This window comes from Calonectris borealis, chromosome 4, assembly GCF_964195595.1.
Source record: "Calonectris borealis chromosome 4, bCalBor7.hap1.2, whole genome shotgun sequence".
Classification (NCBI taxonomy): Eukaryota; Metazoa; Chordata; class Aves; order Procellariiformes; family Procellariidae; genus Calonectris; species Calonectris borealis.
This window is the reverse complement of record NC_134315.1, coordinates 51,302,508-51,320,767: the sequence shown is the minus strand read 5'-3', so window position 1 is coordinate 51,320,767 and position 18,260 is coordinate 51,302,508. Positions and strand designations below refer to the sequence as shown.

The 18,260-nt window shown below is 43.0% G+C and overlaps 2 protein-coding genes across 3 annotated transcripts in view; one reads left to right on the top strand and one right to left on the bottom strand.

Moving 5' to 3' along the window:
- Nucleotides 1-5,925, top strand: part of IGFBP7 (insulin like growth factor binding protein 7) — an 18,125-nt gene extending 12,200 nt beyond the window's left edge. Inside the window, exons 2-5 of the mRNA XM_075149540.1 lie at nt 1,205-1,314; nt 2,842-2,958; nt 4,070-4,196; nt 5,679-5,925. Coding sequence (XP_075005641.1) covers nt 1,205-1,314; nt 2,842-2,958; nt 4,070-4,196; nt 5,679-5,698 — 374 coding nt within the window. The 3' untranslated portion in view covers nt 5,699-5,925. The remainder of the gene's footprint in view (nt 1-1,204; nt 1,315-2,841; nt 2,959-4,069; nt 4,197-5,678) is intronic.
- POLR2B (RNA polymerase II subunit B) overlaps nt 5,871-18,260 on the bottom strand; it is a 27,297-nt gene continuing 14,907 nt past the window's right edge. For both annotated transcript variants that reach the window (XM_075149538.1, XM_075149537.1), the window contains 19 exons: nt 17,853-18,017; nt 17,120-17,316; nt 16,279-16,398; nt 15,737-15,923; nt 14,492-14,635; nt 14,071-14,210; nt 13,842-13,953; nt 13,233-13,387; nt 12,775-12,973; nt 12,497-12,665; nt 11,937-12,033; nt 10,538-10,632; nt 9,997-10,247; nt 9,820-9,909; nt 9,438-9,545; nt 8,836-8,949; nt 8,583-8,743; nt 7,015-7,210; nt 5,871-6,131 (listed from right to left, as the gene is read on the bottom strand). In XM_075149538.1, the coding sequence (XP_075005639.1) occupies nt 6,042-6,131; nt 7,015-7,210; nt 8,583-8,743; nt 8,836-8,949; nt 9,438-9,545; nt 9,820-9,909; nt 9,997-10,247; nt 10,538-10,632; nt 11,937-12,033; nt 12,497-12,665; nt 12,775-12,973; nt 13,233-13,387; nt 13,842-13,953; nt 14,071-14,210; nt 14,492-14,635; nt 15,737-15,923; nt 16,279-16,398; nt 17,120-17,316; nt 17,853-18,017 (2,790 nt within the window). In that variant the 3' untranslated portion in view covers nt 5,871-6,041. The remainder of the gene's footprint in view (nt 6,132-7,014; nt 7,211-8,582; nt 8,744-8,835; nt 8,950-9,437; nt 9,546-9,819; nt 9,910-9,996; nt 10,248-10,537; nt 10,633-11,936; nt 12,034-12,496; nt 12,666-12,774; nt 12,974-13,232; nt 13,388-13,841; nt 13,954-14,070; nt 14,211-14,491; nt 14,636-15,736; nt 15,924-16,278; nt 16,399-17,119; nt 17,317-17,852; nt 18,018-18,260) is intronic.

Here is an 18,260-nt window from a genome sequence, read left to right as displayed (position 1 = left end):
AGAGGGCTGCAGGGCAGAGTGCGTGTGCAGGGCTGAGGTCAGTGCATGTTCAGGACCCCAGAAAGAGCATTAGGACCCAAATCTTTTATGGGGCTGGGAATGAGCCATGGTCTGTGAGCCAGCATACCCAGCGGCTTCAGTCAGGCTGGCTCTGGAGTACTTGTTCGCGTAGGAAATGCCTTCTGGTGGAGCCTAATGGGAGCTTCAGTTTCCTGTCACTGCCTGCATCTTCAGAGCAGAAGGGGAAAATCTGCTGTGTTCTTCAAGCTATCAATAAGTGGAAATAAACGCTATGTGCTCCTTTGGTCTGCACTTTCTATTGTGGGGAATTAATAGCTGCATTTTGCAAAACAACCCCACTAAAGAGGCCTTGAACAGAAAAGGCCATTCTTCCCTTCCTGCGATACGGGTTACGTCTCCAATATTTCCCAGCCCGAGGGGTAAACATCTCCAGCCAGATCTGCAAAACAGCTCTGTTCCCATCTGGCTTTGGAAACAACTCCCTGTTTAACCAGGGATTGGAGCAATTTGGGGAAAAGGGAGCTCTGTATTCACCTGGTCCCTTCCCAGGTCCCCCCCAAGGAGACCTCTGCCACCCTCCAGCCAGCCTCCTTTGGCTGAATGTGGCACACAGGTAAAACAGGAGCAGCGTAACACTGAATTCTGCTAGCCAGCTGCCACAGGCTTTGCTGTGGATAAAATCATGCTGGGAAAAAGGATGCTGCAAAGCTGGCCAAGCTCTCCGTGGCATGGGAGAGTGAGTGGGACCCACCCTGTCTCCTGGGGGGTCCTCTCCTCCATGCCAGCTGAGTATCAACGATGCACTTGGCGGCTGCAGGGTGAGCAAAGGCTGCCGTTTGTGAAGTCCTGCTCAGTTCCTGAGATAACAGAATACAAACACTATCTTACCTCTGACCTCAGTCTTGCAAGTAGATGGGCTGATCACCTGAACCGCTCAACACTTGAGTTTCCATCTGGGGCAAGTGCCCATCAGCTTGAACAGCTCAAGGTCGGATGCACGTGTGTAGCTTTGGAGAGGGAAGTGCTGTGATGTGGGATCAGTCCAGCAAGCTTTGCTCCAAGCAGGGCCCCCCTTCACCTTATCCTCCAAACCCGTCAGAAGTGACTGGCCCCACTTAAAAGGCTAGCAAGGAGACAGACTTGCAGTCACCCGCTGCTTAAAAGCGTTTCTCCCTTTTTGCAGGACCCTCCATTGTGACCCCTCCTAAGGACATCTGGAACGTGACAGGAGCACAGATCTACCTGAGCTGTGAAGTCATGGGCATCCCAACCCCTGTCCTCATCTGGAACAAGGTAAGGGCCCTGCTAGGAGCCCTTAGAGCAAACCTGAGGCAGCTGAAACTGGAAGGCATAAAGCCCATAGCAGATCCCTCCTTAGAAACACACATCTTTGGTGAGTTCTCCTATCTGTGCAGTTCTGTCCACCCCCAAACATCTGGCTTTGCTTAATCTTTTTCTAAACTCTTGTTGATCCCGAGGCAGAACACAACTTGCGTTTCTCTTGGTAGTGCCTGGTATTCAGAGCACGCAGGGAATGTCCCTTGACCTGCTGTCACCCTGCTGGTGGCAGTGACTCTGAGGTGGCTGGACACGGCTCGCCCACGTCAGGCACAGGAACCTGACGGGGCAGTCATCTCCATTAGCCAGAAGTGTGCTGATTTTGGCAGCGCTGGTAACACCTGGCTTAGGGCAGGGACCAGTCTTGAGCAGGGAAGATCCCAGCCGTAGGGCTGAGAGCCACTGCATGGCGCCTGTAGCCTCTTCAGATGCCGCAGGTTTGTGGACGCTTGGGAAGTTAAGCTAAAACAATACTAGATTAAGAATACTACAGAGGAAAAAACTAGATTGGCCCAGAGATTGCTTTGTTCTGAGACAGCAAACTCTATTCATAGGGGACCCAGAGCAGACTGTCGGGTGAGCATATGACATAGGCAGCATTTTCTGCTTGTTTACAAGCAGATGCTGTGTTTACACTGACTGTCAGTGCTGGTCTGCTTTTCGGGCCTCATCCTCATGGCCGAGAGACTGCTTGATCTGGTGATAACAGTGGCTGAGCACCACTTACCCCATGCTATGCTCTGGGCTCGGATGCGCAGCACTGAGGAACGACTGCACTGCTGTTCTCTCATGAATGCTGTGCCCACCAGGAGGGACTGCCTGGTTTGCCACAGCAGAAACCTGCAGGGCTGTCCCTGGCCTGTTGGGAAGAGGATAGGTCATGCAGGGAGAGCCCATACCAGGAGCAACATTCAGATGCTCAGTTCTCTGCTACTGCCACGCTAAAAAGCGTGATCATTAGGAAAGTTGCGGGGAAGCCTCTCAAAAAAAAAGGACAACAGTTAGCTCCTGCCGTCCCCCCAGTCCCAAGCCAGAAAGCAGCTGCTCCAGCCTGCAGAACTGGATTGATGCATGGCTACCAGCAACTGCAGGCAGCCGAATGCTCCTTGTTCAGCACATGCATCGTTTGATGAGCTAAACACACCATTGGGAACGTGCACACGAATTCTGTGAGACCGTCGGTGCACAGTATGTTTGCACACCCCACTGCCCAGCACTGTCCACTCCAGAAAGCCGTGCTGCTCTATCATTCTCCTGAGGCAAGGAGAATGCAGCCCCAGTGCAGATGCTGAGGCATTGGGGTAGTGGGGCTGCAGTACACAGAAGATAAGGTGAAATGCTGGCACTAGAAAAAACACTGCTCCTGCACAAAACACATTTGTGTAAAACTAGTGTTGATCTTGTCTGTGTGCAGGTATGGTCCTAACAGTTCTAGCATAAATAAGCCCCAAAGTTCTCACACCTTTCTGCCCTTCTGTTTAGATAATTCGAGGACAGTATGGTGTCCAGAGGATGGAGCTTCTACCTGGGGACCGGGAAAACTTGGCTATCCAGACCCGAGGCGGCCCTGAGAAACACGAAGTGACTGGCTGGGTGCTCGTAAGTACTTTGTGTATGCACGGAGCTGCACAAACAGTACAGTGCAGTTTGCAAACAACTCACAAAGAAAGAACAGTACAGAAGACAGGGCATTTAGAGGAAAACAACCTGTGTGAATTAGACATGAAGGGTAAGGGTGGCTGCTGGCTCCGGTCTCACCCGTTGCAGTTTTTCACCTCTGTCTAGCATGCAGAAGCATGCATTTTAGGATCAGAGAAGGCAAGACTTAAGTAAAAGATCTCCTTTCTGTATGTCATTACGTCCCTGCTGCCATTAGTGGGAAGGAGACCCTCTGCATGTCTAGGGTACAGAGGCAAGGCACACCTGAGAAGGACCCGCAGCTGAGGAGCCCTTATAGATCTGCCAGAACTGTCCTTTCCTCAGTGAAGCACATCACCTGCCTGAGAGTAGCCCAGCGCAGAAGCCATCAGCTCTCACTCAGCAGACCTCCCAAGCTACAGGAGTACCTGCAGGCTAATCGGCGACCGCCACACATCAGAGGGAAGCAGTAAGGTGGCCAGAGGGAGCTGCTGTGCATCCCAGTGAAGGAATTGCAAGTACGACGGCTCCCAGCTGCAGAGGAGCTGGCAGCAGGGGAGCGCAGCTCAGGGTGTTGGCTCCCGCGCCGCTTAGAGAAGCAGAGGTGGAAACAAGGAGAGGGAAAGGTTTGAGCCGAGGATTTTGCTGAGCTGGCTGACTGGATGCAGCATGTTGTAGGAAGGCTTTTTCTTCCTGCCTCCCTCCCCCCTACCATGCAGTGGTCTGACACATCTCCAAACTAAGTAAACAAAGAAAAGGAGGGAGCGTTACAGCACACATGATCTGGCCTAGGAGGGGAGAAGAAAGCTAGGCTGAGCCACAGGACTGGGTGCTTATCCCAAACCTTACTGGAGAGAGCCACTGCAACCTGAACCAGGCTGTTTAGAGCAGACAGAAGAAATCATGCAGTCAGCGCGGTCCCTAAGGGTTAACTGCTACTTCATGCACTCTGTTCATCTTATTATGTCTCAAGCAATTAACAAGTTATATAAAGATACCTTAAAACAGAATCACCTCCACCTATGCACAGGATGCTTACTGGGGGATGGGGGGGGTGTGTTTTTTCCCCTAGATATCTCCTCTGAGCAAAGAGGATGCTGGAGAATATGAATGTCATGCTTCAAATGCCAAAGGAGAGGCAACAGCTTCTGCAAAAATCCATGTTGTAGAAACTCTGCATGAAATAGCCCTGACCAAAGGTAGGTAGTGTGCTTGAACACTCACCAGCTCTTTCCCCTAACAGTTTACTCAGTTATTTGATAGAGAAGGACCACCTCTGCTTAATGCTTTCCAAAAAAAAAAAAGCACACTAGAAATACCAGTTTAACATGCAGCTTTTACGGGGTTTGGCAAAACATTCCCAGCAAATCTCAGCTGCTAGAGTTCTCAAGGGATTGTTAAATAACCCCCCAAGTGCTGTAAAGTTCTGGAGATTAAGATACCAAATTAAAAATACCTTTTGGGGTTTTTACAAAGCAACTTTCAGTGGTTTTCCAGCCCTAAATTTGTATCCTCCTTTCACTGTTCTCGGGGCACTTCCAAACTTGCCCATCTCTCCTGGGAGCAGGATTGGCACAACCAGCCCCAAGACAGAGCGGGAACCTCAGGCACTTAAATTCCTGCCAAGTCCCTGCACATCCTGCAAACATCCTAGTCCCTGCCATTCTGTCTGCATGCTGGAGTGTCAAACGCGGGAGGGCACAGATACACCACAGCAGGCCTTTAGGCAAGACCTGAAGCCATTACCCTCCCAGCCCTCAGCCAGTTTTCAGACCCAGGTCCTCTTCGCCAGGCTGTGTGCAAAGCTGATGGCAAACCAACCACCCTCATTCCAGCTGCAAAGAGGATGGCTTAGTCCCAAGGCCACATGTGCTTCAGAATACGTGTGGAGAGCTGGAACAGTAAGTGTGATCATGCTCGAGGTAGAGGCACCAGGAACAAAGCATCCAGCTAGAGACTGCTGTGCTACCCAAATCCACTTTTGGACATAATCTTTATTTTTAATCCCAGTAGCTTTATCCGAATGATATAGTCTCGACTTTCTGTGTCCTTATATCCCTGAATAGCTGAAAGACTTCCTTTAGGAGAATCTTAACAGCACCTGGCATGGAAGTAAGAGCACAAAATAAATCCCGATATTACTTACGCATAGGAACTTTGCTAAAGGTTTTTAGCTAGTCTCTAATCCCTTTTCAAACATCTTATTTATGGATGTGAATGAAATTGAGTTTTACTGAGTTGTGCCATGAGCAGCACACTTATACCCCAGAATAGAAGATGTTCACTCCCCCTCTCACAGTAACGCTACTGCGAGGTTGTAGTACCGCGTATTATATTGCCTCACAGTTTATTTCTTATACGCACACCACATGCCACAGCTGTTTCTTTCCAGCTGTAGGAAAGCTCTCAAGTAAGCATGCTGTAGCTAAGCAATAAGCTGGCAGTCCACAATTACGTAGTCTGTGTCCCATCTCCAGGTGATCTCAGCACAGAAAAATGCCATCTATTACCACCCCCCTGCTGCTGTAATCCTGCAGTAGGGAAGGACGGAAAGAAGGAAGGAGGGGGTCAGGACCGAGCTGTCAGGTCTCGCCCTCAGCTCACTCGCTGTGCTACTGCCCCAGTTGTGATATTAGCCCTTGGAACAGTACAGAGCATAACATGCTTTTGTTTTTTCACAGATGATGGTGCGGAGCTGTGATGTGATGTGAGGACTTTCACTTACGCACAGTCTTAAATTAGTGTTTTGGAAAGCTGCAACCTCTGGCTTTTTCTAGCTCACTAATCATTCCCTCTTAACTCCCTTATTCTTTGATTACCAGTTTGCTTGCACACTTCTTTCACAGATGATACACAAATAAAAGATTCACAAGTTTGATTACAAATTTTAATTCTATTTACAGGAAATAAACATACTTTTGAACAGCACATAGCAGATGAGTAAAACTGTATTTTAAATGCAACCTACACAAAATGAAACAAAACCTGAGCACTTCAGTCTCATCATTTAAAAAAAAAAAAACCAAAGAAAACCTTTTTAAAGGCTAAACACTCATCATACGAGGTGCAATACTCATAGACATCAGTTCTTGGAAAAGGAGTTTGCAGGCATAGGGCATCCGAACCAAAGATATCTGGAAAGAGATTTCAAAAGGCTTGTGATAAGCACTCCTAAAGCATCAACTTCGACCACCCTCTACACAAATAACTTGTCAAGTTTTTGGCTCCAAAGTGAATCTGAAGTTACGCATGAAAGCATTTAACAAGAATTGCTCACAGACAGTAACAAAGCAAGAGGGAAGCTGAGACTTTCTGTAGAGGCTACACAGCAGCTATCCAGAACACATTTTTAATGATAAAACCTGCAGCCAAGGGATCTGATCTTAGACAAGAGCCATTTAACAAGGGAACACATGCAATAGCAGAGTGTGCCTGATGGGCAGTAAATGCAGTTAAGATTTCCAGCACACGTCTCTTTAATAACCCCAATGCCATTGTTAGAGTTGCAGCAGTCAGTCCCTAGCACAAGAACAAGCTTGTTTAAGGCAACCATTTTTATCTCTGCTGCCGCTCTCCCTTGGCATAGTTCTGTAACCTGTAACCAAGCACACACTACAGAGCTTTTTTTTTTATTAAAAAAAAAAGTGCAACACAAAAGACCTCCCATGGGGACCCAGCTCTGCAAGCATAAATATCTTCACGGGGACAGTCACAAGGGCGATGGCTCTAAATTCCTGTGATTCTGAGTTTTACTTCTAAAAATAAGCTCTCAAGTCTCTGAAAACTCTGCACTGCAAAATACTTGGAACAGCATTTCCTGCCAAGTGACAAGCCAACACTGTAAAATTAATAAGGAAACATCCAAATTAACTATAAACACTTAAAACAGTTATGAAACTAAAATAGCAATTGTTCTGGTGCTTCTTTAAATATTTACTTCCCTATCCTCCTGTTCAACCGAGCGGCATTTCCTCTTGCCCACAAAGAGAAACGCTGGCTGATGAAAACCACACGTACCTGAGTTTTATTACGGCATCCCCGGCATTCATAGGTGTGAGTCCTCGTGTTTGCAATCGCCATGATTCCACAGAGGTTACAGACATGGACTTGGTATGGGTCTGAAGCTTCAAACAATCTTTCTCTCAAGAACTGGGCTGCTCCATGAGCAATCTGGCAATCTCGTTCCATTTCTCCAAAACGAAGGCCACCATCACTGAAAAGAGAAGAAAAGGAAAAAAGCTGAACTTTTGATTTCATAGGCAAAAGACATTAGTTGTTCTTGGTGGAACAAGTAACTTATCAGAAACACAACAGCAGTATTACAAGGCAGGAGTAAAGCTGTGCATTAATCTTCCTCTAGCACCTGAGAATAAACCTTAAGGAGAATGCGAACACAATAATTTGTAATTGCTGCTGAGCACTTCTAAAGCAGATGTCCGACAGCTAACAGCCACAGCACAACCAGCACAATACAGCAAAATGAGGTAAACAATTAAATCATTCTCTACTTATCTCTGGTTGGTTTAACCTTGGCTGGCTGCCAGATGCCCACCAAGCAGCGCTCTCACTCCCCCGTGTCGACAGGGGGAGAAAATAAGATGGAAAAGCTCCTAAGTCGAGGTAAAACCAGGGAGATCGCTTACCAATTACCATCACCAGCAAAACTCAGCATGGGGAAAATTAGTTTAATTTATTGCCCATTAAAAATGGAGTAGGATGGTGAGAAACAAAGACAAAACTAAAAACATCATCTCCCCTACGTTCTTCCCAGGCTTAACTTTACTCCTTTATTCCCAACTCCTTCCTCCCCTCCCCACAGTCACAGGGGAAATGGGGGCCACAGTCAATGCATAACAGTTCCTCTCTGCTGCTCCTTCCTCCTCACGCTTTTCCCTGCTCCAGCATGGGGTCCCTCCCATGGGATAGTCTTTCACAAACTGCTCCAGCATGAGCCCTTCCCACGGGGTACGATCCTTCAGGAACAGATTGCTGCAGCGTGGGTCCCCCACAGATCACAGCTCCTGCCAGGAGTCTGCTCCAACATGTGCCTTCCACAGGCTGCAGTGTGGAGATCTGCTCCACTGTGGTCCTCCACGGGCTGCAGGCAGATGACCTGCTTCACCATGGTCTCTCCACAGGCTGCAGGGAGAATCTCTGCTCCACCACCCGGAGCACCTCCTTCCTCTCCTTCTCTGACCTGGGTGTCTGCAGGGCTGTTCCTCTCACATTTTCTCACTCCTCACAGCTGCTGGGCAGCATTCTTTGCCCTTTCCTAAATATGTTACCACAGAGGCACCACCCGCTTTGACCAGCGGCAGGTCTGCTGGAGCCAGCTGTAAGTGGCTGTGTTCAGCACAGGGGCAACCCCCGGTCCTTTCTCAGAAAGGCCACCCCAGCAGCATCTCCTGCTACCAAAACCTTGGCACCTGCACCTAATACATATCTTAAGCCAAACACATGAAAATGGGTGGCTCATTGGGGTAAGCTAATTAAGTTCTAGCTGCAAAGCTGAGGCAGCTGATTTTTAGGGCTAAAAACTTCAAAGAAAAATAAAACACTGTATAGAAACCAATAAACATCCTTACCGAGATCTGCCTTCCATGGGCTGTCTGTTAAGTATCTGGATTGGCCCTCTTGCACGAGAATGAATTTTGTCATCTACCATGTGCTTCAACCGCTGATAATACGTAGGACCAATGAAGATCTGTGATGTGATTTTTCGACCAGTGAAGCCATTGTAGAGGACCTGAAGTAGTCAATGCAATCACTGAATCATAAGCCTTACTATCCAACAAATGTACATTAAAAAAATACAGTGAATCGGTATTTTGATTCTACCTCATTTCCTCTTAGATGATACCCATAATCTGATAAAAGATTGGAAATCTTCTGCACGTTGACAGCATCATTAAAAGGTGTAGCATCACCAATTTCTCCCTTGTTTGCGGACACCTACAGAGAAGAGATTTGCAAAAGCTTGACAGATTTCTGAAGGACTGGTCAAACAACATTAAGCTGTTTCAAACAGTTTTAACTCTTGATGCCAGAACTTGAGATTCCATGCCCATGATAGTACTGTACCTTGCTTTGGTTATCAGCTACGCAATTTATAGTGAGATTTTTAAAAAATACACAGTATCAACAATTTTGCTACTCCTTTTCCTAGGTCACAGGAAATGTTTGGAATAAAAGCAACAGATCAGAGAGTACACTGTAGTCTGACTTGCTGGACAAAATTTACAGGACTGTAGGTCTTCCCCAAGAAACCTGCTTTTGCTATCAAAACTGGAGAACAATCCTTATTTTTTAGTGGATTAACACCGACCAGGGAGTAGTATCTTAAAAAAAAAAAAACAAACCCAAAACACACAAAAAAAAACCACCCAAAAAACATTTTAATTCATATTGCTCAGACATGCAGCATAGAAGATTCTTCTCACCTTCCCCTGAAGACACTCAATCAAGTGACCGATGGTCATGCGGGAAGGGATGGCATGGGGGTTGATAATTATATCAGGTGTGATGCCTTCACAGGTGAAGGGCATATCCTAGACCAGGGAAACAGACAGTCAGTACTTCCCAGAATATCAGCTTTAAGAAAAGCAGTTGCATGGATTCAAATTAAATCTTTTAAAGTATTTCAAAGGCATTGAAGTACCATGTAAGAAGCAGCTGTGTCCCTTTCTAAACTATTTTAGCTAAATTTAAGTCAATATATTGCACCTGAGTAGATACTCCACGACAACTCACTTAAGGCAGTTCCAATGCTAAGAAGATCAGAGACAAGATGTTAAAAAGGAGAAGAAAAAAAAAAATCACTACCTCTTGCCTGTATTGGATACCACAGGTTCCTTTCTGACCATGTCTGCTGGCAAATTTATCTCCAATTTGTGGGATTCTTACAGACCGTACCTGTAAGCCATAGGAAAACATTCAATTGGTAACCTAAATAGAGAACGAAAATGATTAAAAGTAGAAGGCACACATGTCAGTGCTCACCCTAATCTTGCAGAACTTGTATCCTTCCTGGTTAAGGGTTACCATGACCTGATCTACAATACCAGTCTCACTAGTTCGCAGAAAAGTGCTACAGTCTCTCTTTGTGAAACGTCTGTTAGTGCTTTCCAGTTCGTCTTCATTTTCTGGCAGCGTTACTGTTTTGCCAATGATGACATCATCCCCAGACACACGTACCCCAGGTGCTATCAAGCCATCATCATCAAGTTTGTCATAGATTGCATGTCTCATACCTTAGGAAAAAAAAAAAAAGAAAAAAAAAGGAGACTCCCAAATTTTTCAACATACTGACTTCAATGTTCTGTAGAAATTCAAGAAGTCTGCTTGCAACTTCAGACTACTGCTAAAACGTTTAAAGATAATTTTATGCAAATATCTCAACTGATGTATTTTGCTATTAATACAGACACTTCTGATATTTTATATGTCCCAAAATAAATATGAATCAGTTCAACAACATTAACAACCTTGCCCACAAAAATTTAATTTAAAATCTCAGTCTTCATACACACCTATATCTTACCTTGGCAAGTTTCGCGTGTAGGCTTTTCGAAAACTTCCTCTTGGTCATACCCTTTTTTAGACTCCTGCTCTTTGTATGAGCGATAGAACACAGATCTGAAACAAAGTCATAAAGCGTTCTCCAGTGAAACCAGCATCATTTTTCCGCATCTGTGCATCTCAGTTTCACTCTAATCACCCTTTTATCACATATTATGGCTACTGTTACTAATGACAACGAAAACAAATAACGCTCATATGCCACACAACCTTTCCTCTAAAGTCTTGTTAATCTGACCATCATTGAGGAGGGAAAACAAAAACAAAAAACACCCCACCAAACAAAAACCAGTTTCAGATGGCATTTTGATGGTCACTTTTCAGATATTGCCAAAGTACCTATAGATAACATGCTAATTTTTGATGAACTGCAGAGACCTTCGGATCTCCTTTCCATCTCAAAAGTAGTTATTATTCCTGAAGATTATTCACATGTTCATCGTGTCATTCTCATATTACTTTTCTCCTTATACCTGCCATTTTGCAAGCATTTTTAGGCTTCTACTGCCACCTTGCAGCGCCACACTCAGTACAACCGAGCTGCAGTGGAAAACTTTCAATATATATAGGCTTCTTTCTTGGGGTTTAGGGGTTTTTGTCTGCTTCCTCAGTTGCCAGCACACCAAAGCCACAGCCTTTCAGATAAATATTATCCACATTTATTGCTTCCATGCACACAGGAGGTTCTATAAAAGCTTCATGTGAGCCTTAAAAGTCTAACAGTCTCATTCTACATTGGAAGGCCGTAGATGCAAGATACCAAGCACACACATCTTGGGCTCAGCTTGGACAAAGGAAAATGAACAGAACTAGAAACCCATTGACCAGCTATACAGCTAACCACAGCTGTCCAAAACTGTAAATGCACAAAGTCACATCAGTTGCCAGTTGTCCCACAGCAGTTCCTACTATGGAGAGGAACACGCCAATCCTCTCTGGTAGCAACTGTCATGCTACTGAAGACAAGACTATATTACAAAGCTGCAATATTGCCATTAAGAAGTTCATATAACTTGCAAGAGTTATAGGAAAATATAACAGCAGAGTGTCCAAATATTTTTTCATTTAACTATTGTACAAAGAACAGAAAACACAGTAAAGACCAAAATGGAAGAGTGGGAAGTCAAAGGATGAACCATTCCTCACTGTGTTTTGCCAAGATACACATTCACCATTTTCATTGTGCTGCTCCCTCCACCCCCATTAAAAAAAAAAAAAAAAAATTAAAAAGCTTCTCAGGTTGGAAAGATTTGGAGAATGGCGTCTTCCAGCGTAAGATGAACTTTTCTTGAGCCTCTGGACAACTCAGTATTTTTTTTTTTTTTCCTTCCAAGCAGTTAAAAAAATTTATGAAGTCTTACCTGAAAAAGCCTCTGTCAACAGCCGAACGGTTCATGATGACAGAGTCTTCCTGGTTATAGCCTGTGTATGATGCAATGGCTACAATCGAGTTGATACCTATAATACACAAATACTTTGAAAGGATTCACGCATACCAGACAGGCATTACTTGTAACTCAAAATAAGCCGTATTCTCTACAGTGAAGCTGTTCTACCCTTTCTGAGATAAAATCTCCATGTTCCACACACAAAACCCACGTAGTATCAGCAAATGCAGCTTTGGATAGAAAAGAGAGTCAAGAGTGACCCCTTGTGAAGAACCTAGCAAATACCAATACAGAAAATGCATTTTTCCAGTTAGATGTTAGCAGACTATATGGATAAAGTAGTTTCAGCTGCAACACTAGCAATATATTTTTTGTGATCTAGGTGTCCAGCTACAAGTTAACATTTAACCTATAATTGATTTTTAAATTACAAACATTTGCTAAATATTCAGGTATTCTACACAAAACATATGTGACATAGTTTAAATAAAACAGTAGTATATTTGTTTAATAAACATTAACCGACAACATACCTGCTGGTAACTCTCTAAATCGCAAGTACTCCATGGAGCGTGTTGTTACAAGGGGCTTCTGAGGATAATACAACACATGTGCCAGCGTATCCATACGAACGTGAAAGTTTGTAATGTAAACTCCCATAGCCTGTTTACCCATAGCAGACTGGTAGGTGTTCCTGGGAGACTAGACAGACAAGGGAAGACCAGTATATCTGTACATAAAGCTCTTTACACATACACATGAGGGTTTTCTATCAACTTTAAAAGCAGGATGTCAGAAGTGATGCACTGACCTGGTTGTGATCAGGGAAGGGGATAATAGATGCACATACTCCCAGGATCATAGACGGGTGAATCTCACAGTGTGTGTATGTTGAACAATATGCCACACCTTTCTCCTGCAAGTCATCTGGAGTCATTGCCAGCATCACAGTCTCTTCTTCCAGTGTATCGATGTACTCCACTACACCACTGGCCACGAGATCCTGCCAACTGAATAACCAATGTCTGAAATACTCAACTAACGCATAAAATGTGTCTCTTCAGCAGTAACAAGAATAGGGACTTGCCTGGCTTATTATTACTACCACTGCCTCAGTGTGATAAAAAAAAAATGGGATTAAGCTACCAGGCAGATAAAGCATCTTTGTGTTGCACAAAGCTTTAACATTTCTCTTTCCGATCTGGGGGAACTTGCAGCTTCCAAGACGGAAAATCAGACATTCAGTTGAATTTCAGGAACATATCTCACCTGTAATTGTTATACTCTCGTTCCTTCAGTTGGTCAATATGCCTTTTTTTCAACAGCAACTTCTGTTTTTCCACAATTAAAAGGGGTCGACAAATTCTGCCTGCATCAGTATAGATGCGGATTTCTCGCTCACGAATATCCCTAATCATTGAGACCTGTACAAGAAAGCAGCATCCTGTGAGTACAAAGCCTCAGTCTGGAATTAAAACTACAGAACACAAAATAGGATAACAAAGTTCCCTAAAGCAAAGGCCTTACAAGTGCTATCAGCAGCACAGAACAAACATTAGCACTCCTACAAACAGAAGCACTTCAAGAGACTATTTTCAACTGTTTTTTCAACTGGATCCTCTTTAAAAAAACAAAACAAAACAACAAAAAAAAACAAAACCAAAACAAAAGAACCAAAAAACTCACAACGTCAAACAAACACACAAAACCAAAAAGCACCAACCCCAAAAAACTCCCAAAACAAAAAAAACGAAGCAATGTGAAGTATGTTCAGAAAGAGCCTTAAAAATAATTCTATTTGGAGCTTGCAAAGTAGTATCAAGGCATTATCCTCTCTCATCTAAAAAGACATCCGAACTGTAGATGTAAAATTTATACCTCTGACACAATGATGTCCATCTGACGACGGAGCTTCCTTAGGGTATTCATGAGCTGCTCTGGATCTTTGTGTATTCCTACCCAGCAGCCATTAACAAAGATCTTGGTAGCACTAGAAAGAGGGAAAAACAAACAAATAATAATAAAAAAAACCCCAAAAACCAAACCCTTGAAGTGTTGTGCAGGATAAAAAGCTTAAGTCTGTTTAAACAGTTTCATTTGCACATACTCAGCTATTGCTGCTGGAGATATTTCTTCCAGGTTTTCCATACTCCACTCTTCCAAGAATTCCAAAATTGGGGATGGCTGAGACCCCACAGAAATGTAAGCCATCAGGGCTAAGTTCTTCACAAGTCCTACTGCATGACCCTAGTAGAAACACAAAGTTAACTTGCATTTCCAAATCAAGAGATTCCCCCAAGAAGATCCGAGAACTTAAACTTCAAGTCCTCAAGGAACTGGACACAAAACATGCTATTTACTTTATTAATTTCTACCATTAACTACAGAGTTAACTATAAAGCTAAATATTCATGTCAGCGTTTCAAAAAAGTGCAAGTGATCATCACAAATGCCATAGCTATAAAACAACCAGCAGATAAAAGCAGTTAGGCATGAGTAAGCACTGACGTAAATATTACTTTCATTACCTCTGGAGTCTCAGCAGGGCAAACCATTCCCCACAGCGTATTGTGCAGCTGTCTGGGCTTTGCTAGTTTGCCATCTCTACCAATTGGAGAATTCAGGCGTCTCAGATGGGAAAGCGTAGATGCAAAAGTCAGGCGGTTTAACACCTGCACGTAGTAAGGAATTCAGTTAGTCAAAGCTGCTTAAGTGTGTTATTGACAGGCATCGTGATACATTAGAGCAACAGGATCAATGCCCTCTAGAAATTATGTACTTCAAAAGAACTAAAACAGCTCTGATTTTTGTTAGCTACACTTTTTAGTTCACCTCCATTAATCTTAGACTAAGTTTACCCTTAAAATCTGGTTTTTGCAGTATAGCTTACTCTGATCAGATAACTAGAATGAGTGATATTCATGAAAATACTTTTTAAGCTGCATTTTCACCAGGAGGGTTTGCTAGTGCAACGACAGAGATCTTTTCAAACTTAGTTTGAAAATCGAAGACAACTGAGTTACTAGGAGTAAATCAGCTTTTACATTCTTTTCACAGTCTGCTCAAGGCTTCTCAAAAATTTAAGAAAATTTAATTTTACAGTCTGAAATGTGAGAGTTTATTTAAAAAGCAAACAAGCACCTCGTACACATACACCAACAACACACTATCCAGGGACAGCTACCATCTTCGCTCCTTACCTAACTTCGCTTTCCCCAAATTATGATCTCACCAGGGCTCCAGACAACAAAATGTGCTGGCATTTAAAAACTCTCACCTCTTTCCACCTTTATGAGAAACAAGCTCAAGTAAGCAGTGCTGTGGGCTAATAAAGTCAGTGCTCCTCACCATCAGCTGTGGAATGCATAACTATTATATTACAAGATGTCACTCAAGTTTCTTTAACCACCTGTGAAGCACTGGAAGTAACTAAAGGAAAGAAATCCATCCTCCCTAAAGATTCCCTGGGACTAGGACTTGACCAGACACACAAGCATATGCTCTAACACAAAAAGCCTTTACAGGAGTTACACCAACTGTTCTGCAGTGAACACAATAGCTAAAACCAAAAAGAAACAACAACACAAAAACCCAAACCCCACACCACGCTCAACTACTTGGATCTTCATCTGTTTCAGCTTTGGAAGTTTCCTTTTAAAAGTGGTTCTATTTAACATACAACATGCACGGCTGCCAAGCAATCTCAAACTCCTCCATGGTATACTTTTACGTAAACCTGACAAATGCTACCATGCCTTATTTAGCTATTGTACCTGAGATACTCCTGCTCTGGCCTGATGAGCTTTCTTCTGGTCACCCCAGTTTCCAGTTGCCAATGAATACTTCAAACCATCTGAAATAATTCTTGTTTTAATCGCCAGTTCCAAGTTGAAATCTTTCCCTCTGTCAATAAACTTTTGTGCATATATTCTCACTTCCTTCAGCAAATTCTTAAACATTCTGTAGAAGAAGATGCCAAGAAACATGATTAAACAGTACTGTAGCAATTCAGCCTACCCAGCACTATTTGGAAAAAACATCACTGGCCTCCTGAACAGAAGCAAGTAGGGGGGGAAAAACCAAAACAAATTAACCTGTTTGTTAACATGCACAAATATGCTTCAAAACAAGCTGATGCTAGCCACCTGCTATCAGAGGAAACTTAAGCACTTCATGAAAAAGTCATAATCAGATACAGGCTGTGTTGCCCAAGACCGGATATCAGACACAAAAGAATAGTCTGATTTAGAAGCACAGAGTTGGCAATGCCTCTACCATTAATTACGTCCAAAGAAAATGTATATATTATAGTTACCCTCTGAACAGGAAAGCTAACAGTGGCCCAGCAAGATCCAGTCTTTTGTTGCCATAATGATCTCTGTCATCAAGCTCTCTTCTTCCCAGTGCTGCCAGCAACAATCTATGAACCATATACCTAAGCAAATAAGATAGTTTATATTTTAAACCGACAGCCCACATTCACAACAAAGATCACATGCTTTCATAGATAAATCAGTGAGCTGTTTCCTAAAGGTTGCCCATTCTAGATCTTTAGGATACTGCTGTCCTAAAACATACCTCTTCAGCACTTACGTCCTTAGAGGTGCATGACCCACTGGAAGTTCAGATAACTACAGAGAGAAGTTAATATTTACATCATGATGGCAATACGTCTTCTATTACATGTCTGTCCTGTACTATAATATGGGCTATGTTTAAAGATGTGGAATTAGGTGTAAAATGGTAAGTCTCCTGATGCTATGGTTCATCTGCATACCAATAAGCAGTGATCAAGAGGATGTGCTGTTAAAGAGTGGGTTTACATTACAAACAGCTTATCAGTAGTTATCTATACATTAGTTATCAACCTCTATACTCGTCCATGCCACGCGATGTCAAAAGGAGTAATTTATCACTATCATCACATCTAACTTAAGATCCAGAATGCGTTGGAGGCTTGTTTTGTTTCAATTTTTTTTTCTATTTTATCAGCATTTGAATTTTCTCAGCTAGGAAAATATACCAGCGCCCTAAAGTTTATCACTGAGTATCCAGAAGACTGAGGTTGTGCGTTCTTCCAATCATAATACATATATGTGAAAAAAATCTGTATTCAGTGTCCATTTGCAGATGTGTGACAGAAAATACCGACGTACCCTAGAAAATAGGCCTTTTTGGTTTCACAGAAGTCACTGACACCAACATGCGGGAGCATTTCTTTCTGCAAGACTTCTTTAGCGTACTTGATTCTCTTTTCTTTGGTGACACCTGGCTTTGCACCTCTTGATCCAATGAAGTTTAGAGCAACATTTTGCTCCTGAATGACAAACGCTTCATCCAGAGAAGGTTTGACCTAATGCACAAAATACAGAAAAATCCTGTAGCATCCAGTGCCTGTTGGGGTTGAAGGAAACTATGCAGCAGTTTGCTGATGGTTCTTTTCAGGAACTGCTAATTGCTGATCCAGGCCTTTCTGGTTTTACTATAGTAGCTCTTTCAAGAGCAGCAGAAAACAGTAATGGAGCACGCAGGAAGCACACAAAAAATAGTTTAGACTTCAGAAAATAGTTCTCATTCAAGTGCATTCGAGGCCTGTTGCTGCTTCAGGTATAAATAGGGATTTTACAATTAAAGTCAATGGCAGTAGGATAAGATGCTACCTCTCCAAATACATATTAACTCTTTAAAATTTCCATTGCACTTTGGAATGGAAATACTCATTGGAATAGGTTTAGGCAGAGAACTTTTGACATTTCTAATAGACAACCCACAAAAATAATAAAGTAATAAATTACAATTGGAAAATGAACAATACTTTGAAAGATGATTAGCCACACCTACACATCACCAAATGTCAAGCCAGGAAATAACTTATTTAACATATATTACCATTTCCATCATTTCCGGATCTTCAAAATCATATATGATGTGCTCTAAAATGTCCCTGTCGGACACAAAGCCTAGTGCACGAAAGACAATTATGATGGGGACTTCTTGTTTGATATATGGCAAAGTTGCTACGATGCGCTGACCAATAGCACTCTTCTTCGCACCCTGAAAAGGTGGGGAAAAACATACAGTAGTCTTAAATGGTCTTGCTTTTAAATAAAAATCTCTCTCTGGACTTGGATGATACAGCATAAGTGTATTTATTCAAGCACTACAGGAAAACATGACTTCTCAGCAGGCCAACTAAGGAGCTCTTCTGAAACCTTACTCCAGCAGTGACTTTTTTATTTTAAAAACATTTCTAACTTTAGAAGTCTGCAAAAACTTGGAAGGTTTTTGTTGATACAA